This window comes from Ranitomeya imitator, chromosome 3, assembly GCF_032444005.1.
Source record: "Ranitomeya imitator isolate aRanImi1 chromosome 3, aRanImi1.pri, whole genome shotgun sequence".
NCBI classification, from domain to species: domain Eukaryota; kingdom Metazoa; phylum Chordata; class Amphibia; order Anura; family Dendrobatidae; genus Ranitomeya; species Ranitomeya imitator.
In genome coordinates this window covers 782,891,024-782,916,615 of record NC_091284.1, presented here as the reverse complement: position 1 = coordinate 782,916,615, position 25,592 = coordinate 782,891,024, and the positions used below count along the sequence as shown (strand labels likewise).

The window sequence follows — 25,592 nt, the reverse complement described above, 5'->3', positions numbered from 1 at the left end:
AATACATGGTGGCACAGCGGACACAATACATGGTGGCACAGCGGGCACAATACATAGGGGGCACAGCGGACACAATACATAGGGGGCACAGCGGACACAATACATAGGGGGCACAGCGGACACAATACATAGGGGGCACAGCGGACACAATACATAGGGGGCACAGCGGACACAATACATAGGGGGCACAGCGGACACAATACATAGGGGGCACAGCGGACACAATACATAGGGGGCACAGCGGACACAATACATAGGGGGCACAGCGGACACAATACATAGGGGGCACAGCGGACACAATACATGGTGGCACACGGTGCCATTGTGCGCGCTCTGCCAGTATTCGCTCGTCGTCTCTTCTCTGCCGGAGTGCCCCGTCTGCCGCCCACAGACGCCTCCACCCTCATTACTGATCTGTACAAGTTTCTCCAGCCTCAGACACATCACCCTGTATCCATGACTTATTTTTCCAGAATGTACCACACCGTGTGACCGGCTGCCGGCCCTGTGCACACCGCGTATAGCGACACCCGTCCGTGTGACTATAGCACCGATGTCGGTCAGATTTGGGCCTGGCCCTGACGTGACGCGCTGTGTGCACAGTGATGGATAAGGCCCATCACACACTGACCGGCCGGCAGACGCACATGACACTCATTGATTGAGGAGCGCCTTGTTTCAGGCATGCGCAGTTCTGTGAGTCTATCCTTGTAGGGAGGAGCAAAGCAAGATGTCCTCTGAAAAGCTTCCTACTTCCGGGTGTACAGCTATGGTCGCGCCACAATTGCTGGCTGGAACGCACGAGTCTGCGTGTCATACGGCTTGCCGCTTTACGGCTGCAGCACAATGGCGGCCTACGGGGGTAGTTTTGAAAGTGTGAGGAGTATAGAGGAGAAAAAGGAGAGCAAGAGACGAGCCCGGGAGGAGCTGCTGGCACAGGTAATGGCGCAGTGATCAGTGTGATGCCAGGATGTCATTATGTGCCCTGGCCCTCCTAATCCTGTATGGCAAGGGCTCAGTCTACCAATAATGAGCTTTATATGATCTATGCATGTAACGGAGGCTGTGCCTGCTACGTCTTCTCCTGCGCCGCCATGTCACATGACTGGCACACACCTGGCTGCTCCCCGGCGCTTCTGCCTCCTACTGTAATAATGTCCGGACACGGGAGCGTGTGATTGGCTGCTGCAGTGGTCACATGACTGTCGCACACTTCTGGCCGCTCCCCGACGCTTCTGCCGCCTACTGTGATGTCAGGACACGGGAGCGTGTGATTGGCTGCTGCAGTGGTCACATGACCCATTGCTGCAGCAGGAGGTAAAACATGGGCCGCGTCAGAGTGGTAATGGCGGTGACGCTTGTTTTCTAGTAGAGTGACCCTTTCAGCGCCTTCTTGACGTCCGCTGTACGTGTCTGTCCTATAGTGGATGGTAGTGTACGGAGCAGGCTCAGGACCGGAGACCGCTGGTATCTGCCTGTAACGGCAGTGACCAGAGCTAGCGCCGATCGCTGCTTATTAACCATCTCCGTCAGCGGCATTTAAGAACTGCGATCCCAGCTCTGCCCCCATCCTGCTTCCTATCAGGGTCCACACTATGATATCGATCCTAAAGTTTTGGGAAAAAAATTACTGTATTTATAGTTATAAGACGCAATTCCATACCCCCAAATTTGGGAGGAAAATGGAGATGCGTCTTATAATCCAAAGGTAGCTTATTGGTGGAGCAGCCGCAGTTGAGGAGGCAGGGTCGCTTCTTCAGGAGGCCGATGACAGCAACAGGAGTGGAGCGGCGCCCTGGGATCTCATCTCCAGACATCTCAATCTGCGCATGCGCCGCCTCCAGCCACCATTTTCCCAAAGCTCACCGCAGGGAAATCAATGGGAAAGGGAACTCTGCTCAACGGCGCCGACATTTCATGAGAACCCAGGGCCCGCGGCTTCACAGCTCCTGGACGCCCCCTTCGCTGAGCCTGGGGCCCACAGTATCGCCCGCCTCCTGTGACCCCGTTCCACTGATGCCACCCCCCCCCCCAGTAAGCTATTGTTGAAACGGACAATAAGACGCACCACCATTTTATTTAAAAAAAAAACCCTATTTTTCCACCCTAAAATTTGGGGTGCGTCTTATGGTCCAGTGCGTCTTATAGTCTGCAAATACGGTAAGTACAGTACATTTTTTTGGCCATACCACCTAATGCTAATTCCGACCTGCAGCTCCCAACACAGGATTTGCGCCTTGGATGGTTGGAAGGCGCGCACTTTATCCTAGCTTGATCTCGTCATGTGCTGTGGCCAGGTGTCAGACTTCTTTCTCATATGTTCGCTGGTATGCAATAGGTTGATCCCAATTTGTAAAATAGCAATTCTGAAACATTTTTCACCATAACTGTATTTTTTGGGGTGATGTCTGGGGAAAAAGTATTTACCTTTTTATGCTTAATGCAGGCGAAAGAAGACTACGAAAAGGAAGAGAGACGGAAGGAGCAGAGGCGGCTGCGGGGGGAGGACACCTGGATGCTGAGTGACGTGACCGACCGCCTGGAGCAGATCGAGCAGGTAAGACTCCTATCAGCCTCTGTTCACACGGCCAGGTTTTAGATTTCTTGTTCTGTGTTAAGATAATAAAATGGAAATAAAAGCTTCCAACAGTCCAGGATCGTCTATTTGAGTGGGAATGGCATAAAATTTAGGCCGGGGTCACACTAGACCGTAATATGGACGAGTGCAATGCGATAAAAAATCGCATAGCACTCGTCCCAATGTTAATCAATGGGGCAGCTCCCATCATCCGATATTTTCTCGGCCGTATTCCGGATCCGAGTGAAATCGCAGCATGCTGCGATTGTCAGCGTTTCTCGGCCGAGAATCGCCAATGAAAGTCTATGGAAGCCCCAAAAATACGGATCACACACGGACCAGCAGTGTGACTTGCGAGGAATACGCAGCGCTGTTAGAGAGAAAAGCCGGCAATTCAGTGCGGTGTACAGTAACATCACACTGACAGCTTACAGTAGAATAGGTAGAATAAATGTGTACACATAGAATAGAGATATATATATATATATATATATATATATATATATATATATATATATATATATATATCTATTCTATGTCAGTGAGACGCATATATGTATATATATTAATATTTATTCGGACTCCCATGACAGCACTACGAGAGAGGGGATCCGCCCTTCAGGAACAGGAAACCTACAGATACAAAAGGGCGGCACCTCTCCCCATGCATCAGTTGGTTTCCTGTTCCTGAAGGGACAGGATCCTACAGATGAATCTCGTAGGAAAGGATCCCAGGCCGGCCGGTCGATTCAGGTAGCGGGGGGGTCTCCTACCTCGGCCGGTGCGGAAGCCCCTGGAAGACGTCACGGTGGTCCTGGCTGGACTGCACGTCAGTGACGTAGACAGCAGGGAGCAGAGTCCGGAGGATTCCTGATCTCCTTCAGCGCCGGTAAGTATAGCGCTCCTTCGGTCCATGTGGGGTGCAGCGCGGTGGTGAGGTAGCGGTGCCAGGAGGGGAACGCTATCCGGAGCGCTGCTGAGTGCTCTTCGGCATCCTGCATCGCTCTCAGCGTTGGCTGGAGCGTTTCCGGTTGCAGTGACGTCGAGGGGGCGGAGTCAGCAGGCGCTTCCGGGTCACTGGGAAACTGCGCATGCGCAGTTCATCCAAGATGGCGGCGCCCATCGATCCTGAACGCCGGACTCTTCACACACTGCACTGACCCCCCAGCTGTAGCCTCATCAGCAGGAACCAATGAGAGTGGCGCCAGGCAGCCTGCTGACCGGATCTGAGGGGGATTTAAGCAGGAGCTGGATTTAGAGCTCTGCCTTTGGTCACATCTACATCATGGAGAGTGATGGTGAGCGGCAGCTTCAGCTGCCGGAGGAGGTGCGACAAAAGCCCACGGAGAAGGAGCATGCCAGGAGTGACCAGTCCAGCTGTAAAAGCTCGTCCAAGCAGGGATCTAGAGCATCGACTGGCAAAGAACCCCCTCGTGTTCCGGTACCTTTTTTGGCGTACACTGGTAAGTGATCTACGTGAATGCTCACTCAGAGACGCGGGCCCCTTATACTTTGTCATTCTAGGGGAAGAAAAGTGCAAAGTCGAAACATAAGGAGTGTGCCCTGTGTGAAGTCCCGTTACCAGATTCTTATACTAAAAAATTATGCGCCTCCTGTATACAACAGACTGTGAGGTCTACAGGAGTGGAGGGGTTGAGTGACATCAGGCTAGATAGATGGTATCACCCTTATTGTCCTCCCCTAGGTAGCGGAAGAATCTGCTTCTACGGCTAATCTACGTGAGATGATCCGTACAGAAGTAAGGGAATCCCTGCGGTCTATGTCCCAGGCGGGAAGTTCAAAACAGAGAGCCTCGGTGATCTCTGATTCATCAGAGGAAGATAAAGAGGAAGGTTCTTATGGCTCAAATCTCTCTTCCTCGTCATCAGAAGAGGAATCTGGCCGATTCTGTCTGCTTCTGGACCGGGTGGATAAATTAGTTAAGTCGGTCAGAGCTACGATGGGCCTAGAAGAACCTAAGACTCAGCTTTCCCGTCAGCAGCTAATGTTCAGTGGCTTGGAACACAAGAAGCGTAGATCCTTCCCGGTGAATGATAAAATTCAAGACCTGATTCTCCGAGAATGGAAGAAACCGGAGAAGAAAGGCTCATTACCACCAGCTTTAAAACGCAGGTATCCCTTTGAGGATACGACTGTGGATACCTGGGACAAGGCCCCTAAATTAGATGCCGCGGTGGCAAAGGCATCAAAGAGAGCCGCATTACCTTTCGAGGACATGGGATGCCTTAAAGACCCTCTTGACAGGAAGGCGGATACCTTCCTTAAAGGTACTTGGGAGATGGCAGCCGGATCCTTGAGACCGGCAGTGGCTGCGACTTTTACAGCCAGATCCCTAATGGTCTGGCTGGAACAGTTGGAATCCCAGCTTAAAGAAGGCGCTTCCAGAAGTTCTATTCTAAGTGCGTTTCCGGTGATTCAAGATGCTGCGGCTTTCCTGTCGGACGCGTCGGTCGATTCGGTCAGAATGGCGGCCAGAGCAGCAGGACTCTCCAACGCGGCTTGTAGAGCCCTGTGGTTGAAGTGTTGGTCGGGTGACATTCAATCAAGGTCCAAATTATGCGCTATTCCATGCAAAGGGGAATATCTCTTTGGGCCAACCTTGGATGAGCTGCTTGAAAAGGCTGGAGATGACAAGAAAAAAATTCCCTAGTTTGTCATCAGCCTCTTATCGGCGTCCATTCAACAGGAGGAGATTTGGTCGCGGAAGGAAGCGCGCATCCTCGCCCTCTAGAGAGAATTTTAGATGGGAGGATAGACGCAGGAGAGGTACGGGTTACATGCTCCGCCGTTCCTCAAAAGAACGTAAGAAACCGGACCAATGACTAGCAATCCCTGTGGGAGGGAGATTGTCAGCCTTCTCTTCCGCATGGACTAACATCTCAAATAGTGACTGGGTCCGAGGTATTATTTCAGAAGGTCTGAAATTGGAATTTATTCACTGGCCTCGGGATAAGTTTATGCTAACCCCCTTACGTTCCTCCACTATTGAACAGACGGCTTTAGAGGCAGAAGTTGTGAGTTTATGCCTTAAAAACGTGCTGATTGAAGTTCCAGAGTCAGAAAGAGGGAGTGGATTCTACTCTCCCCTTTTTCTGATCCAGAAACCAGACAGATCATTTAGGACTATCATTAACCTTAAATCCCTGAATGAATACCTGGTTAAAGCCACATTTAAAATGGAGTCAATCAGCTCTGCAATTAAAATGTTGTTCAAACACTGCTTCATGGTGGTTGTGGACTTAAAAGATGCGTATTATCATGTTCCTATCCATGAAAACTTTCAGAGGTTTCTACGTGTGGCAGTGTCTATGGGGGGTATTGTTCGACATTTTCAATTTAGAGCCCTTCCCTTCGGCCTCTCAACGTCTCCCCGAGTATTCACTAAAGTTGTTGCGGAGGTCATGGCGCACTTACGTGAATTTGATATCCTCATAATCCCTTATCTGGATGATTTCCTGATAGTTGGAAACTCAGCAGACCATTGCCTTGCTCAGGTAAAAACAGCTATGTCTAAACTAGAACATCTGGGCTGGATCATAAACTATGAAAAATCCCGATTACAACCCCTAAAAACCCAGAGATTTCTAGGGCTGCTGTTAGATTCCGAGTCCCAACAATGCTGTCTTCCACCTGATAAACTGCTCCAAATCCAACAACAGGTATTAAAAGCAATTAATAAACCAACCATGACTCTTAGACAGGCTATGTCTTTGTTAGGTTCCCTAACTTCCTGTATTCCTGCCGTCCGTTGGGCACAGTTCCACTCCAGACCTTTACAGTTTGACGTACTGAATTATGATAGTCTTACAGGGTTCCTTGCAGGGTCAGATGACATTGAGTCCAGAGGTTCTGGCATCTCTTAGATGGTGGCTAGAGGAAGACAATCTGTCAGCAGGAGTTCCCTGGGTGACTCAAGTGACTCGGGTAATTACGACGGACGCCAGCCCCACGGGGTGGGGAGCACACATGGGTGACGTAGTAGTCCAGGGGTTATGGGATCCCCAAACATCAGCCTCTTCCAATCAGAGGGAGTTAATGGCAATTGAATTCTCAATTAAAGAACTCCTCGTATATCTACAGGGTCACCATGTCAAAATCCTCTCCGACAACCAGGTGGCAGTGACCTATGTGAATCACCAGGGTGGAACACGCTCCGAGTCCCTGATGGAAGTAGCGGATCGCCTGCTCCAGACAGCAGAAAACCATTTTCTATCTTTATCCGCAGTTCACATAAGAGGGAGAGAGAATATAAGAGCAGACTTTCTAAGTCGAAGCACCTTAAAACAAGGAGAATGGTCTCTGAACACAAAAATCTTCAACCGGATTGTCCGCATGTGGGGTCATCCAGAAGTGGACTTATTTGCCACCAAGCACAACAGAAAGACGATAAATTTCTGTTCCTTAAATCCCAGGGAATATCCACTGGCAGTGGATGCCTTCCTGATCAGATGGGATTTCCGATTGGCATATGCGTTCCCCCCGCTCAATCTATTGCCGCTGGTGGTCAGAAAGATAAGGGAGGATCAAGCGAGAGTCATACTGATCGCTCCGTTCTGGCCCAGAAGAGCTTGGTTTTCCTGGCTCAGGACCATGTCCGTGAAAGACCCCTGGGTACTGCCGGACATTCCGGACTTACTTCATCAAGGTCCGATCAACCATCCACAAGTGAAGGGTCTCCATTTGACGGCATGGTTTTTGAGAGGTCATTGTTGAAAAGCAGAGGTTTTTCTCCAAATCTAATTGATACCTTTATGAAGAGTAGGAAAAACATAACAACTAAGATCTACTCTAGAACTTGGAGGAAGTTTCTGGCCTCTTCAAATTTTAATATTGAAGAGGGTATACCAATCAACCAGATTCTAGAATTCCTGCAGAGGGGGCTAGACCTAAATCTATCCACAAGTACACTAAAAGTACAAGTCTCAGCCCTGGGGGCTCTATTTTCTTGTAACATTGCGGGTAACTACTGGGTATCAAGGTTTATCAAAGCAGCTAGTAGATCCAGACCTATACACAGGAATAGGTCAATGCCTTGGGATCTCAATCTAGTCCTTTCAGCCTTGACTAAGGAACCATTTGAGCCCTTACATTCAGCCTCACTTAAATTACTATCCCTCAAAACAGCGTTTTTGGTGGCAATTACATCTGCTCGTAGGGTAGGAGACATACAGGCTCTTTCTAGGCTGTCCCCTTATACAGAATTTCTACAGGACAGAGTAGTCCTCAGACCAGATCCAGCTTATTTACCAAAAGTGGCCTCAGATTTTCACAGATCTCAGGAGATAGTGTTACCGTCATTTCTCCCTAATCCTTCTAATTCCAAAGAGGAGCTACTCCATACATTAGATGTTAGGAGATGTCTATTAGAATATCTATCAGTCACTGATGCTTGGAAGAGAGAGGATGCGTTGTTTCTATCCTTCCAAGGTCCCAGAAAAGGACTTAGAGTATCAAAGTACACGCTAGCGAAGTGGATTAGGGAGGCTATCTCTCTGGCTTATACTGCAGGTGGAGGTCCAGCTCCGCAGAATCTGAGGGCACATTCCACCCGGGCCATGGCTACATCCTGGGCTGAAAGATCTGGAGTTTCGATCGACCAGATATGTAAGGCAGCTACGTGGTCATCCCCTTCCACCTTTTTCAAGCACTATAGGTTGGACTTGGGGTTCTCTTCTGATCTCACCTTCGGGTTAAGGGTGCTACAGGCTATAGTCCCTCCCTAAGGTAGTTTACATCTCTGTAATTCTCTCGTAGTGCTGTCATGGTAGTCCGAATAAAGCATTAAGCTACTTACTGGTAGCAGCATTTTTCGGAGGCCCATGACAGCACCCTTAGTTCCCTCCCTATTCACGTGGGGGGTTGCACTTCCTATAATGTATCTAATGAGATAGATAGATCTCACGTGTGGTATATAGTTCAATATGATGGATTATTTTTGTACATAAACTGTATATAATGTATATTTGTGTGCTACTAACCGCGGTAGTCCTCTCAGGCTCTGAAATACAACTGATGCATGGGGAGAGGTGCCGCCCTTTTGTATCTGTAGGTTTCCTGTTCCTGAAGGGCGGATCCCCTCTCTCGTAGTGCTGTCATGGGCCTCCGAAAAATGCCGCTACCAGTAAGTAGCTTAATGCTTTCTTCCAGCGCTAGACAGCTTTAAAGCCGGTAATTTAATTACCGGCTTTTGCTTTCTCCTTCCTAAAACCCGACATATGAGACCTGGTTTACATACAGTAAACCATCTCATAGCCCCATTTTTTTTGCATATTCCACACTACTAATGTCAGTAGTGTGTCTATGCAAAATTTGGCCGTTCTAGCTGTTAACCCCTTTCTGCCATTGGACGTAATATTCTGTCCATGTGGGGTGGGCCTTAATTCCCAAGGACGGAATATTACGTCCAGCGCGATCGGCCGCGCTCACGGGGGGAGCGCGGCCGGGTGTCAGCTGCCTAGTGCCGGATGTCAGCTGCAATATGTGCCAGGAGCGGTCACGGACCGCCCCCGGCACATAAACCCCCGGCACACCGCGATCAAACATGATCGCGATGTGCAGGGAAGCATCACGCAGGGAGGGGGCTCCCTGCGGGCTTCCCTGCGACCCCCGCAGCAACGCGATGTGATCGCGTTGCTCCGGGGGTCTCTTACCTCCTCCCTGCAGCAAGTCCCGGATCCAAGATGGCCGCGGATCCGGGTCCTGCAGGGAGGGAGGTGGCTTACCAAGTGCCTGCTCAGAGAAGGCACTTGGTAACGCTGCAGCGCTGTTTGACAGATCGGTGATCTGTCAGAGTGCTGTGAAAACTGTCAGATCACTGATCTGTATTGTCCCCCCCTGGGACAAAGTAAAAAAAAAAATTTCCAAGTGTGTAAAAAAAAAAAAAAAAATCCCATAAATACATTTCTTTATCTAAATAAAAAAAAAGAACAATAAAAGTACACATATTTAGTATCGTCGCGTCCGTAACAACCTGACCTATAAAGCTGTCCCACTAGTTAACCCCTTCAGTAAACACCGTAAGAAGAAAAAAAAAAAAAAAGAGGCAAAAAACAACGCTTTATTATCGTACCGCCGAACAAAAAGTGGAATAACACGCGATCAAAAAGACGGATATAAATAACCATGGTACCGCTGAAAGCATCATCTTGTCCCGCAAAAAACGAGCCGCCATACAGCAACATCAGCAAAAAAATAAAAAAGTTATAGTCCTCAGAATAAAGCGATGCAAAAATAATTATTTTTTCTATAAAATAGTTTTTATCGTATAAAAGCGCCAAAACATAAAAAAAATGATATAAATGAGGTGTCGCTGTAATCGTACTGACCCGAAGAATAAAACTGCTTTATCAATTTTACCAAACGCGGAACGGTATAAACGCCTCCCCCAAAAGAAATTCATGAATAGCTGGTTTTAGGTCATTCTGCCTCACAAAAATCGGAATAAAAAGCGATCAAAAAATGTCACGTGCCCGAAAATTTTACCAATAAAAACGTCAACTCGTCCCGCAAAAAACAAGACCTCACATGACTCTGTGAACTCAAATATGGAAAAATTATAGCTCTCAAAATGTGGTAACGCAAAAAATATTTTTTGCAATAAAAAGCGTCTTTCAGTGTGTGACGGCTGCCAATCATAAAAATCCGCTAAAAAACCTGCTATAAAATTAAATCAAACCCCCCTTCACCACCCCCTTAGGGAAAAATTAAAAAAATGTATTTATTTCCATTTTCCCGCTAGGGTTGGGGCTAGGGTTGGGGCTAGGGTTGGGGCTAGGGTTGGGGCTAGGGTTAGGGTTTGGATTACATTTACGGTTAGGATTAGGGGTGTGTCTGGGTTAGAGGTGTGGTTAGGGTTACCGTTGGGATTAGGGTTAGGGGTGTGTTTGGATTAGGGTTTCAGTTATAATTGGGGGGTTTCCACTGTTTAGACACATCAGGGGCTCTCCAAATGCGACATGGCGACGGATCTCAATTCCATCCAATTCTGCATTGAAAAAGTAAAACAGTACTCCTTCCCTTCCGAGCTCTCCCGTGTGCCCAAACAGGAGTTTACCCCAACATATGGGGTATCAGCGTACTCAGGACAAATTGCACAACAACTTTTGGGGTCCAATTTCTCCTGTTACCCTTGGGAAAATACAAAACTGGGGGCTAAAAAATAATTTTTGTGGGAAAGAGATTTTTTTTATTTTCACGGCTCTGCGTTATAAACTGTAGTGAAATACTTGGGGGCTCAAAGTTCTCACAACACATCTAGATAAGTTCCTTGGGGGGGTCTAGTTTCCAATATGGGGTCACTTGTGGGGGGTTTCTACTGTTTAGGTACATTAGGGGCTCTGCAAACACAATGTGACGTCTGCATTCCAAATGGCGCTCCTTCCCTTCCGAGCCCTCCCATGCGCCCAAACGCTGGTTCTCCCCCACATATAGGGTATCAGCGCACTCAGGACAAATTGCACAACAACTTTTGGGGTCCAATTTCTCCTGTTACCCTCGGGAAAATACAAAACTGGGGGCTAAAAAATTATTTTTGTGGGAAAAAATTTTTGTTTTATTTTTACGGCTCTGCACTATAAACTTCTGTGAAGCTCTTATTGGGTCAAAGTTCTCACCACACATCTAGATAAGTTCCTTAGGGGGTCTACTTTTCACAATGGTGTCACTTGTGGGGGGTTTCAATGTTTAGGCACATCAGTGGCTCTCCAAACGCAACATAGCGTCCCAACTCAATTCCTGTCAATTTTGCATTGAAAGGTCAAACGGCGCTCCTTCCCTTCCGAGCTCTCCCATGCGCCCAAACAATGGTTTACCCCCACATATGGGGTATCAGAGTACTCAGGACAAATTGTCCAACAACGTTTGGGGTCCATTTTCTCCTGTAACCCTTGCTAAAATAAAACAAATTGGAGCTGAAGTAAATTTTTTGTGAAACAAAGTTAAATGTTCATTTTTATTTAAACATTCCAAAAATTCCTGTGAAGCACCTGAAGGGTTAATAAACTTCTTGAATGTGGTTTTGAGAACCTTGAGGGGTGCAGCTTTTAGAATGGTGTCACACTTGGGTATTTTCTATCATATAGACCCCTCAAAATGACTTCAAATGAGATGTGGTCCCTAAAATTGCGTAATTTTCAAAATTTTCGCCAAATTTCCATTTTTTTCACAAATAAACACAGGTAATATCAAAGAAATTTTACCACTATCATGAAGTACAATATGTCATGACAAAACAATGTCAGAATCACCGGGATCCGTTGAAGCGTTCCAGAGTTATAACCTCATAAAGGGACAGTGGTCAGAATTGTAAAAATTGGCCCGGTCTATAACGTGCAAACCACCCTTGGGGGTAAAGGGGTTAAATTAAGGGGTTAAATGGCAGAAAAAATTGGCGTGGGCTCCCGCATAATTTTCTCCGCCAAGTGGTAAAGCCAGTGACTGAGGGCAGATATTAATAGCCTGGAGAGGGTCCATGGTTATTGGCCCCCCCCCCTGGCTAAAAACACCTGCCCCCAGCCACCCCAGAAAAGGCACATCTGGAAGATGCGCCTATTCTGGCACTTGGCCACTCTCTTCCCACTCCCGTGTAGCTGTGGGATATGGGGTAATGAAGGGTTAATGCCACCTTGCTATTGTAAGGTGACATTAAGCCAAATTAATAATGGAGAGGTGTCAATTATGACACCTATGCATTATTAATCCAATACTAGTAAAGGGTTAAAAAAATACACAAACACATTATTAAAAATTAATTTTATGAAATAAACACAAAGGTTGTTGTATTAATTTATTCTACTCTCAATCCACTCACTGAAGACCCTCGATCTGTAAATAAAAAAAAAAAACAAAAACCAAGAATATCCTTACCTTCCGAGGATCTGTAAGGTCCAACGATGTAAATCCATCTGAAGGGGTTAAAATATTTTACAGCCACAAGCTTTGCTAATGCAACGTTGCTCATGTCTGCAAAACCCCGGAGAATGTAGGTAAAGTAGGTCATTGACCTATATTTACCTGCATTTGCGGTGAGGCGCCCTCTGCTGGCTGTTCCTAGATCGTGGGAACTTTCCTAGAAAGCTCCCAGGCTCGAGTTCATAAGAGGCGCCCCCTGCTGGTTGTCCTCATATGAACTCAAGCCAGGGAGCTTTCTAGGAAAGTTCACACGATCTAGAAACAGCCAGCAGAGGGCGCCTCACCGCAAATGCAGGTAAATATAGGTCAATGACCTACTTTACCTACATTCCCCGGGGTTTTGCAGACATGAGCTGCTGCATTAGCAAAGCTCGTGGCTGCAAAATATTTTAACCCCTTCAGATGGATTTACATCGTTGGACTTTACAGATCTGCGGAAGGTAAGGATATTGTTGGTTTATTATGTTTTTTTTCTGACAGAACGAGGGTCTTCAGTGATTGGATTGGGCGTTCAATAAAATATTACAACAACCTTTGTTTTTATTTCATTAAAATAATTTTTAATAATGTGTTTGTGTATTTTTTTAACCCTTTACCAGTATTGGATTAATAATGGATAGGTGTCATAATTGACGCCTCTGCATTATTAATTTGGCTTAATGTCACCTTACAATAGCAAGGTGACATTAACCCTTCATTACCCCATATCCCACCGCTACACGGGAGTGGGAAGAGAGTGGCCAAGTGCCAGAATAGGCGCATCTTCCAGATGTGCCTTTTCTGGGGTGGCTGGGGGCAGATTTTTTTAGCCGGGGGGGGGGGGCAATAACCATGGACCCTCTCCAGGCTATTAATATCTGCCCTCAGTCACTGGCTTTACCACTCTGGCGGAGAAAATTGTGCGGGAGCCCACGCCAATTTTTTCCGCCATTTAACCCCTTAATTTAATAGCTGGAACGGCCAAATTTTGCATAGACATACTACTGACATTAGTAGTGTGGAATATGCAAAAAAAATGGTAATATGAGATGGTTTACTGTATGTAAACCAGGTCTCATATCATGTCGGGTTTTAGGAAGGAGAAAGCAAAAGCCATTAAATTTCCAATCACTCCGGTGATGTACATATTGCCCAAGATACATAAATCTCTCGTACATCCCCCTGGGTAGGCCAATTGTATCAGGATGTGACTCGATTCTATCTAAGATTGGGGTGTTCCTGGATAGAATCCTTAATCCGATTGCGAGTTGTGCGGAGTCTTTTATTCGGGACACTACAGACTTCCTTGAAAAAATCAATGATATTGAAGTGACAGGTGAGGTGATATTGGCGTCTTTTGACGTTACATCGCTTTACACGTCTATAGATCATGATCGAGGGTTGAAGGCAATCAGTAAAAAACTTTTGTCTACACAATATTCTGTTGAAGCGAGACAGTTCATAATTCAGTTATTGGAATTGGTTTTGACCAAAAATTATTTTCTATTTGGCGACACTTTTTATTTGCAATTACGCGGGACCGCCATGGGCGCGAACATGGCGCCCGCGTATGCAAATATAGTCATGAGTGTCCTTGAGGAGGACCTCGTCTATGTGTACCACCACTTTTGCTATGTGGCTGCGTGGTGGAGATACGTAGACGATGTCTTCCTCATTTGGACTGGGACCGAAGACTTGCTACGAGAATTTCATGATTATTTGAATGGGATTGATGAAACAATAAAATTTACCCTTGTATACTCGGATACAAATATACAGTTTTTGGACGTTAATGTCCGAATTGAGAATGACAGATAAGTCACTCAGTTGTATACAAAAGCAACTGATAAAAATGACTTGGGGTACCGTCACACAGTGCCATTTCGATCGCTACGACGGTACGATTCGTGACGTTCCAGCGATATCGTTACGATATCGCCGTGTCTGACACGCAGCAGCGATCAGGGATCCTGCTGAGAATCGTACGTCGTAGCAGATCGTTTGGAACTTTCTTTCGTCGCTGGATCTCCCGCTGTCATCGCTAGATCGGTGTGTGTGACACCGATCTAGCGATGCGATCTAGCGATGCGTGCGCTTGTAACCAGGGTAAACATCGGGTAACTAAGCGCAGGGCCGCGCTTAGTAACCCGATGTTTATCCTGGTTACAAGCGTAAAACTAAAAGAAAAACAAACAGCACATTCTTACATTCTGGTGTCCGTCAGGTCCCTTGCCGTCTGCTTCCCGCACTCAGTGACTGCCGGCCGTAAAGTGAAAGCGGAGCACAGCGGTGACGTTACCGCTGTGCTTTCACTTTCACTTTACGGCCGGCAGTCACTGAGTGCGGGAAGCAGACGGCAAGGGACCTGACGGACACCAGAATGTAAGTATGTGCTGTTTTTTTTTTTTTTTTTTTTAGTTTTACGCTGGTAACCAGGGTAAACATCGGGTTACTAAGCGCGGTCCTGCGCTTAGTAACCCGATGTTTACCCTGGTTACCCGGGGACCTCGGCATTGTTGGTCGCTGGAGAGCTGTCTGTGTGACAGCTCCCCAGCGACCACACTACGATTTACCTACGATCACGGCCAGGTCGTATCGCTGGTCGTGATCGTAGGTAAATCGTATAGTGTGACGGTACACTTACTGATGTACAATAGTCAACATCCTCGGAAAACAAAGGAATCTATTCCGTATAGCCAATTATTGCGAATAAAAAGGATTGAAAGTGATACAGGTTCTTTGGAAAAATCTACTGAGGTTATTCTAAAAAAAATTTCTGATAGAGGCTATCCAAAAAAGCTTCTGCAGAAGCAGAAGGAAAAAGTGGATACACTATCTAGAAAGGATTTATTTACGAAAAAGACAAAAGTAAAGGAACTTGATCGCATCCCCTTTGTGACCTCTTTTTGTGAGGAAAGCAATAAAATTGCTGATATTGTATGTAAACATTGGAGGATGTTACATAATTGTTTACCCCAAGTGAGAGAATTTTCAAAACCTCCTATGTTTTCATATAAGAGAAACCGCACTGTTGCCTCCACATTGATCAAATCAGATATAGGCTCCTTCAAGAAACAAGGCCAAAACACACTTGCTGGTCGTAATAGAAGGGGGTGTTATCCTTGTTTATCGTGTGTCAATTGTAGTCTGATCCTTAAAGGTTCAAGTTTTTTTCATCCTATTACCAACGAGGAGTTTAAAATCCAACATTTTTTAACATGTGACTCTGTTTTTGTTATCTATTTACTACAATGTCCATGTTCCTTATGGTATGTCGGTGAGACTACGTGTGATTTTAAAACTAGAATTAATCAACACCGACATACCATAAGGAAAAAACGGATGGACTTACCTGTTTCAAAACACTTTGTAGAAAAATCTCACACTGAAAGGGAACTGCGCTTTCGAATTATAGATACGATACATATGCAGAGGAGAGGGGGAGACCGGGTGCAGTTACTTAAGAGGAGAGAACTGGACTGGATTAAGAGGTTAAATACCTTAAAGCCATATGGTCTTAATGTAGACTACAAACTTAATCAAGTTATGTAAAATACATGTTGGTGTCTGTCCTTTCTCAACATATGGTTTTATGTATTTTATTGGGGAATGAAACTTATTTCCTTTTTCTTCTTTATTTTTCAGATGTTCCATTCCATGAATCACATGGTATCAAGAAAAATGATTTTCCTATATATATATATATATATATATATATATATATATATATATATATATATATATATATATATATATATATATATATATATATATATATTTATTTATTTATATAAAAAAAAATTTTTCTCTGCACCTATGGGGTGGCTGACTCACTATGTTTTATTTGTATTTTTTTGTATAATTTTGTTCATGGTCATTTAATTCTTATGTCGTTTGCATCTCCTGGTTCTCGTTTAATTATTTGCTGTTTCTTTTTTGGAAATTAAATGACAAGAAAAAATATATGAGAGCATAATAAACTTTGAATATCATTTGTGACGTCTTGTGTGTGTTTGTCATGAGTCTGATATGTTGGGACCATGGATATGGGTCGTATTGAGTCATTAGTGGGTTGGAGTTATGCGGGGGGGTTACCACCCCCAAATGCCTCTATTTCCACATGGAGGTACGGGGTGCCCCACTTGATTGGGGAGGGTATCCCGGCCCTTATGACTTTCATGGGCTTGTGCCCTGGCCCTTTAAAATCCTGCTGAAGGCACAACTTGACTCATTTTCAGCACAATATGGAACTTCCTTATAATGCTCTCAGGTGTAAATAACTTTTTTATTTTTTTATTTATTTTTTTGTTATTTAACTTAACGAGAACAGGATGATGTAAATCGGACAAAGTCTGACCTTTTCTTTACTACCATAGGTAATTCGGCACTCCATACAGCGATCTTTCCCTTAAACAAGATGGCGCCGGAGTCTTCTTGGCGGTACTGCGCAGCTGCGTGCCTGTGCATTAGGGGTACGCTAGCTGTGATGTCATAGACATGCGCAGTGAGTGCGCTAGGATGCCGAAGACAGGGGCATATATGAAAACAACGCTGTAAGTTTGATTAAACCATGATTCTGGGGAATGGAACACCTGGAGTTTATAAGTATTAATTGCTCATTGAGCAGAATTTTAAGATTAATCACAGGATGTGTAATGCACTGTATTTATGAATAATGAATTTTATAGGTGAAATACAGGTCACACTATCACACTGATTTTTGGAATATTGATATTTATTCAGCATTTATGATATTGAATGTAATGAATGTTTTAATTGGATATGCTTAGTATCTGTATAAAGAGAGGTCTCACTCACATGTTCACTGCTTGAAAAAGGATTCTCATATCCGAAACGTTGCCACGCCTGCTCAGGCAATAAAGTCCACTTTTTGTATCATTTTTTGTGCCGCTTTCCTTTTTTTGATATTATTATTGGAGGCCATTTGGACTGCTGGTTGGGAGAGCTCTGCACATCATTGAGGTAGTGCTGGATGCTGTTCCTGTTTTTTTCTATATATATATATATATATATATATATATATATATATATATATATATATATACACACACACACACACACACACACACACACACACACACACACACACACACACACACACACACACACACACACACACATATATTATTTTTTTCTGGAACAAAATATGTAGTGTGCACACTTACCGTATTTCTTTTTTTTGTCCAGCCCAAAAACGTAGTAAACGGATCTGTATTTATTTATTTTTTAACAGTGAAGTTTATGGGAAACACATTTATGGTTATCTGGTACGGGATCCATTAGTTAAACTCTGCGAATGCCCAGAATATTATTATTTATTGTTATAGCGCCATTTATTCCATGGCGCTTTACATGTGAGGAGGGGTATACATAATAATAAAAACAAGTACAATAATCTTAAACAATACAAGTCATAACTGGTACAGGAGGAGAGAGGTCTCTGCCCATGAAGGCTCACAATCTACAAGGGATGGGTGAGGATACAGTAGGCAAGGGTAGAGCTGGTCGTGCAGCGGTTTGGTCGATCGGTGGTTACTGCAGGTTGTTGGCTTGTCTGAAGAGGTGGGTCTTCAGGTTCTTTTTGAAGGTTTCGATGGTAGGCGAGAGTCTGATGTGTTGGGGTAGAGGGTTCCAGAGTAGGGGTGATGCGCGAGAGAAATCTTGTATGCGATTGTGGGAAGAGGAGATAAGAGGGGAGTAGAGAAGGAGGTCTTGTGAGGATCGGAGGTTGCGTGTAGGTAAGTACCGGGAGACGAGGTCACAGATGTATGGAGGAGACAGGTTGTGGATGGCTTTGTACGTCATGGTTAGGGTTTTGTACTGGAGTCTCTGGGCAATGGGGAGCCACTGAAGGGATTGACAGAGGGGAGAAGCCGGGGAATAGCGGGGGGACAGGTGGATTAGTCGGGCAGCAGAGTTTAGAATAGATTGGAGGGGTGCGAGAGTGTTAAGAGGGGAGGCCACAGAGCAGTAGGTTGATGTAGTCAAGGCGAGAGATGATGAGGGCATGGACTAGGGTTTTTGCAGATTCTTGGTTGAGAAATGAACGGATTCGTGAAATATTTTTGAGTTGAAGTTGGCAGGAAGTGGAAAGGGCTCGGATATGTGGTTTGAAGGAGAGATCAGTGTCAAGGATTACCCTGAGGCAGTGAGCTTGTGGGTCTGGGGAGAGTGGGCAGCCGTTTACTGTAATGGATAGGTTCGTTGGGGGGGGGGTCGCATGAGATGGGGGAAAGATGATGAATTCTGTTTTGTCCATGTTAAGTTTGAGAAATCTAGCGGAGAAGAAGGATGAAATAGTGGACAGACATTGAGGGATTCTGGTTAGTAGGGTGGTGATATCTGGTCCAGAGATGTAGATCTGTGTGTCATCAGCATAGAGATGATACTGAAAGCCATGAGATTCTGTGAGCTGTCCCAGGCCAAAAGTGTAAATGGAGAAGAGCAGGGGCCCTAGGACTGAACTTTGTGGGACTCCGACAGATAGGGGGCGAGGTGAGGAGGTGGTGTGTGAGTGGGAGACGCTGAATGTCCGGTCTGTTAGGTATGATGAGATCCAGGATAGGGCCAAGTCTGTGATGCCGAGGGATGAGAGGGTCTGTAGTAATAGGGAATGGTCCACTGTGTCAAAGGCAGCCGACAGGTCCAGGAGGAGGAGGACAGAGTAGTGTCGCTTGCTCTTGGCAGTTAAGAGGTCATTGGTGACCTTAGTTAGGGCAGTTTCAGTGGAGTGGTGTGACCGGAAGCCAGAATGTAAGTGGTCAAAGAGGGAACAAGAAGAGAGATGGGAGGAGAGTTCAAGGTAGACGTGTTGTTCCAGTAGCTTGGAGGCATAGGGGAGAAGTGATATAGGGTGATAGCTAGATACAGAGGATGGGTCAAGAGAGGGCTTTTTGAGGATAGGTGTGATGGAGGCATGTTTAAAGCTTGAGGGGAAAACACCAGTTGTTATGATATGATAGAATATGATACGAAGGTGTGCTGGAGTCATACGCTCCTGATTCATTAAGAGGCGCGAACGTGTGCCTCCACACAACTCTTACTGCGGCCGGAGAATTGGAGTAAGATTTGTGGCGAGGCGGTTGCTCATCATGAATTTGACGAGTGGTGGTTTCCATTCCTGCACTGCCCCATCAGTCAAAGTTGGGCAAAAATGGCACGAGAATTCCAAAAAATGCTAAATTTTAGCACAGCTTTGCATGTCGTCAAGATGTTACGTCTTAGGAAGGAAGTATATGATTATGAGGTAGAGCGTGATGTCTGTAGAACAACTGGTTAAGGCTGCATCCACATCTTGTCTCTGCCCAAAGGAGATGGCATCTGCCTAGTCTTCTTGCAGGAACTCAACCACTGGGGAAGTCTCCTGGGAGAATGCTAGAGGTGTCCGACATGGCAGCTTCAAAGAGCTGGCAGATGGTTTGTAGCTTGGAAAGAATATTTCATATTGTCTGTATCGAGACAAGGGGAGGACACAGGATATTTGATATGCCACAGCTTAGCCCATTGTCCATTCACAAGCAGCATCTTTTAAAGGGGTCAATCCAGGTCATCCTGGAAATATGAGCCTAGGGTCAGGACTACAAAAAGCTGGGTGGCACAAAGAGAAGATGTTCACGTGTGTGGGCAGTCTAGGAAGCTGATGCGATCCATACTTCACTTCTCCTTCCCTCAAGGAAAATAGAAGATAAATATAGACGGATACATTTAGATATTTGTTATTTCTCCCTTTTTATTTTATAACTGTTTTGCATATTTGCGTGTCCTTTTATTTTTACCTTTTTTATATATTTGATCACTTTATATTTTTATATTGAAGCTTAAAATCTTTAAGTTTAACCCTTGCATGCTCTAAAAGATTACATAGCCTTTGAGGGAGTGTGTGATGTTTTGATTGTCTGACCGTAATATATTTTGGGGACTCTTTACCCCATATGTTTGAGTGATGGCAGCGTGTTGAGTGTGTCGGGGTGTGATTTATTCTCACTTTATAGCCTAAAACAAAGGTTGAGAGTTGGATTGAGTGAGAGGAGGTAAATTAACCCTTGCAGGCGCGCTCCTCGTTCTGAGAAGTGTGTACGTGACAACTTGGTAGCAAGTGGTGGGATATAAGGTTTTTTTTTTTATACTTGTATTAGAGAATTAGTACTTGGTTTAAGCAATTATTCCCTGTGCAAAAAGGCTGGTATCGTTGCGAGGAGTGCACCAGTTCTACAAGGTTCAACTCAGCGTTTATGTAGACATGTTTGGAAACGGTTTCGCCTTCCCATTTTTCTTTCCTATCTTTTATTTGGCTAAAGGCTGTTTATCCATATGGCAGCCGTATGCCAGGAGCAGAGTAAGGAGACTCCGACTAACCTCTGAGTACAGAGGAATAGAGGCAGCAGACAAATCCAAATATCTGTGGATTGATGCCTTGATGGAGCAGAGTACAGTGGTATCTGAACAAAGAGAAAGCCCAACTCAGAGCAGCCAAGCAATGGACCTTGTCCCGGAAATAACTTCTGGGGCGCTAACAATGCAAGTTCATGGACTTTGCAAAAGACCTTACGACAGCTGGGAGAATGTGATGCCGGATTGGGCCTGCTGTTTAGTCTACAGTACCAACATGGCGAGAGAGAGGCTGCTGCACCAGAACATGGACTGAGAGAGATTTCCAGCTTTGGATCGCCCAAAAACCAAGGGGTAACAGTTCTCAGCTACCCTATTCCCACAGTACATTATAACGAGGGCAATCTGGCCATGGGACTGTGTGATGCAGGAAAATGCACCGATGCGCAGGAATATATGGAGCAGCTGTGACCCTCATTCAGGCTGCTGCTAAAACGCAACCTGAAGGATTGAGGATGAGTGTCGGGAAGAACTGCCAGAACAGGAGGGCCCTGTGATGGCCATGAGCCGGTCCCCGTTAGCAGACTCCGCCTCTGACCAGGGTCTGGCATTTCCATTAGGCCGGGTCCTGCAGACTGATGGTCAGAGCTTCCAGAAGGCCCTGCTAACAGATGCCAGTCTGGAGAAGCAAAGATGTGTTGCAGACCAACCTCCTCTGGGTTTGATAAGGAGAGGATATGCTGGGACCAGGGAAGACTGTATAAAGAAACTCTTCCCCCATGGCAATACAGAGCACTGGGACTCTGAGAAGCATCTGGTTGTCTCCTATCCGTTCAGGAATGCTCACGAGATTCCTCTTGCTGGGCACCTTGGAATACAGAAGACTAAAGCCCGTTTGACACAACTTTTATTGTCCCAAAATGGGAACGGATGTAGCCAACTACTGTCGATCTTGCACCTTTTGTCAAAAAGTTGGAGAGACTGGGAACATCCAAAAAGCCCCGTTGATACCACTACCAGTGATTGATGAGCCTTTCCATCTAGCGGCTGTGGATATCATAGGGCATCTTGCAATGGCTAGCCACTCTGGGAAATGCTTCATTGTCACAGTGGTCAGCTATACTATGTGATATCCAGATTCCAGAAGCAGTCACAATGTCCTCTATGCGAGCCGATAAAGTGGCCGATGCTTTACTGACGGTGTTTTCTCGTGTGGGGTTCCCCAGGGAGATAGTATCTGATCAGGATACCCAAGTTATGTCTAACATGATGGAAAATCTCTGCAGGAAAATGCACGTGCGGCATCTTGTAGCCAGTTTCATCACCTTCAGACCACCTGGCTATGTGAATTTTTTTTTTTTAAATGGAACTCTAAAACAAATGCTGAAAATGCTGGTGGAGACCGAAGGGAAACACTGGGAACGTTACCTTCCTCCTCTCTTGTTTGCGTATCAAGTGGTACCTCGGGCCTCTACCGGATTCTCCCCCTTTCAATTCGTTTATGGGAGAAGGGTCAGGGGGCCTCTTGATTTAATTAAGGACTGTTGGGGAGGATGACCCCGAAACTCCCGAAGTGTCTGAGGTGGATTCTGTACTGCAACTCTGGGAGAGAATGCAGAAACTGAATGCGAACAAGATAAAAAAATGGTATATCAGCTCACCAAATGTGGATTGTCTCCATCAATTTCGGGGCACGGAGACTCCAGACCAGCTTCTGGGTGGTAGCAGTAATGAGAAGATAAAAATCCAGTATGCACAGCAAGGTAACACTTTAAAACAAAAAATAGCTAAAAAACATGTCAAAAGAAGGGATGGAAAAGGGGTCGGTTAAAGGATCCCTGGGGACACAGGTCCCTGCGTTTTGCGCACACTTTCTTAGTCCTGACCAATCGCCTGTAGTTCTTGTCCCAAAGAAATACCGTACCACCCTGTTTTGTGTATGTTACCGGAAATTAAATTTGCTTACAACATTTGATGCCTGCCCAATGCTGAGGATAGAGGAGCTGTTGGAATAGCTGGCTAGTGTCTTACCTGACCATTATGGACTTAAAGTGAACCTATCATCAGAATTTTGCTAAGTAAACTACAGACATTGTCAGGTTGGCGCCATTACACTGATTAGGATGATACCTGGATGATGAAATCAGTCTTGTGGTTGTTTAATCTGTAGTTTTCAGTTAAGCTACTTTCACACTAGTGTTGTTTGGCCTCCGTCGCAATGCTTTTTTTTGGAGAGAAAAACGCATCCTGCAAAGTTGCCCGCAAGATGCTTTTTTTCAGGATGCGTTTTTTTCTCCATAGACTTTCATTAGCGACGGATTGCCACACGTTGCATCCGTCGTGCGACGGATGCGTTGTGTTTTTGCAGTCCGTCGAGACAAAAAAAAAAACGTTGCATGCAACATTTTTTTGTCTGTCAGTTCCGCTTTTTCCGACCGCGCATGCGCGGCTGGAACTCCGCCCCCTCCTCCCCGGACCTTACAATGGGGCAGCGGATGCATTGTAAAACTGCATCCGCTGCCCACGTTGTTCATTTTCTTCACAGTTTGCGTCGGGCCGACGCATGGCGACGGCCCCGTACATAAGCTAGTGTGAAAGTGACATTCTTGTGCTTCGTGACGGCCTGTGGGCGGGGCTATGAGCGGTGCTCTGCTTATATATGCATCTGTATAGCTCATGACATTCTGACAGGTCACTCATCCTTCAGTGACCTGCCTCCTGTTTTACATATTGCATATCTTGTGGGGTTATAAAAAAAAAAAAAAAAAAAAAGCATCGGCGGCGACTTCCTGTGCAGTAGCTTCCATCTCTTACCGACAGATGCTACTACCGTATGCAAGCTCCGCTGCCATTTTGCTGCAGACCAATTTTTTTTTTTTCTCCAGCAAAAAAACCTCTCATTTACGTTCAAAGGTGGAGAGGTATGAAGGAAGTATATGGATTATAAGTTGCACCACAAATTAGGAGAAAAATAGGTATTTATTTTTTTAATAAAATGGTGGTGCTTCTTATAATCCATGCGTCTTATTGCTTACCGGGGGTGGTGGCTGCGGTGAAGCGGGGTCACAGGGTCGCTGCTGGGAGTGGGGTGATGCTGCAGGCCGCAGGCTGGGATGAGGGGGCGCTCCAATGTGCGGCGCGCCGCTGCGGGTTTCCGTTGCTGCTGAGGGGTAGTCCGGTGCTACTGCGGGTGTCTTTGGTACTGCTGGGGGCTCTGCTGACATTTTGTGAAAGGCCAGAACCCACTGTGCAGTTCCATGGTTTGCTGTGCAGTGGACTCTGGAAAATGGCTGCCCGCGGGCGGCGCATGCGCAGTTGTAGATCTCGGCACCAAGATCTCGGGAGATGAGATTTCAGCACTGAGATCTTGGTGCCGAGATCTCCATCTGCGCATGCGCCGCCCCCCAGTGGCAATTTTCCTGCAGTCCACCGCACACCAAACCATGGAACTGCACAGGGGTCTCTGGCCTTTCACAAAATTTCAGCAGAGCCCCCGCAGCACCGAACACCCCCGCAGCAGCGCCAGACACCCCCCCTCATCCCAGCCTGTGTCCTGCAGCAACGCTACCTGTAAGGTATATCCGTATTATAAGACGCACCCCCATTTTCCCCCCATATTTAGGGGAAAAAAGTGTGTCTTATAATTTGAAAAATACGGTATATATATATTTTTTTAAATTATTCCTAATAACCTTTTGCTGGTCTTTATTGCACACTTTATTTTTTATATATGATCCTTATATATTTTGTGCTTGACCCTCATGTTATGTACAATTTGTTCTGTTTCTGACAAATGTCTACGCGATTTTGCACAGAAACTTAAAAAGAAAAGGAAATGTGAACACCCTGATACACTATACAAGGTGCGAGTTCTGTAAGTGAAAAATACAGATGGCACGTGTGCGCAAAAATCAGACGTCTGAATGAGCTCTGGTACTCGACTAGTTGTGAATGGATGGGCTCTGTTCACATGTCCACGTGCCTTTTGTGTGACTGTCGTTGTGCGTGACCTCCGCTACATTCGTTCTTTATGGGATTGCAGAAAAAGCAGAGCGGTGTACTCGGCTGTATCTCCGGCAGTCCCATAGACTGGACGTGAGCATGTGCGGCCACCGCTCCACAGCAACGGGCGTTACAGGGAGGACATTCTAAAGTATACGGCCACATTCACATGTCCATTTATTTTTTTCGTCCATGTGTTGTCTGGATGACACACAGACATTATATATCCTAGGGGTCTTTTCACAAGAATGTCTTCCTTACTGCAGGTATTACAATCTGTCAGCTGTGTAGTGGCCATGTCCGGGTCCTGTGTATGTCGTACCTGGTGCAGCCATTATACAGGAGATGGAGCTGAGCGAAACTGAGCACTTCGGCCACTACCGGGAACCAGTGATTGGCAGTGGTTCCGGATGTTGCATCCCCACCAATCAGGTATTGATTACTTTCTCCTACGCCTCATTGGGGGACACAGGACCATGGGTGTTATGCTGCTGCCACTAGGAGGACACTAAGTAAACACAGAATAGCTCCTCCCCTGCAGTATACACCCTCCTGCAGTTCTTGCCTAGTGTCTGTAGGAGGCATTTGGGTCTGCCTTCAGACCCCACCGTTTTTATTTAAATTTTTACTTTTTATTCTTTTTTTTCCCTTAACGGAGCGAATGGGGCGACGGATCCTTTCTAGGTTCCGATCTCCCCCGAATCATCAACAGGCAAGTACGTGGAGCGTTCCTCCCGTATCCTTTCCTGCAATG

At 45.8% G+C, this 25,592-nt stretch overlaps 1 protein-coding gene across 1 annotated transcript in view; it reads left to right on the top strand.

Moving 5' to 3' along the window:
• Positions 1 to 688: 688 nt before the first annotated feature.
• CWF19L2 (CWF19 like cell cycle control factor 2) overlaps positions 689 to 25,592 on the top strand; it is a 198,483-nt gene continuing 173,579 nt past the window's right edge. The window contains exons 1-2 of the mRNA XM_069759126.1: positions 689 to 939; positions 2,447 to 2,557. Coding sequence (XP_069615227.1) covers positions 847 to 939; positions 2,447 to 2,557 — 204 coding nt within the window. The 5' untranslated portion in view covers positions 689 to 846. The remainder of the gene's footprint in view (positions 940 to 2,446; positions 2,558 to 25,592) is intronic.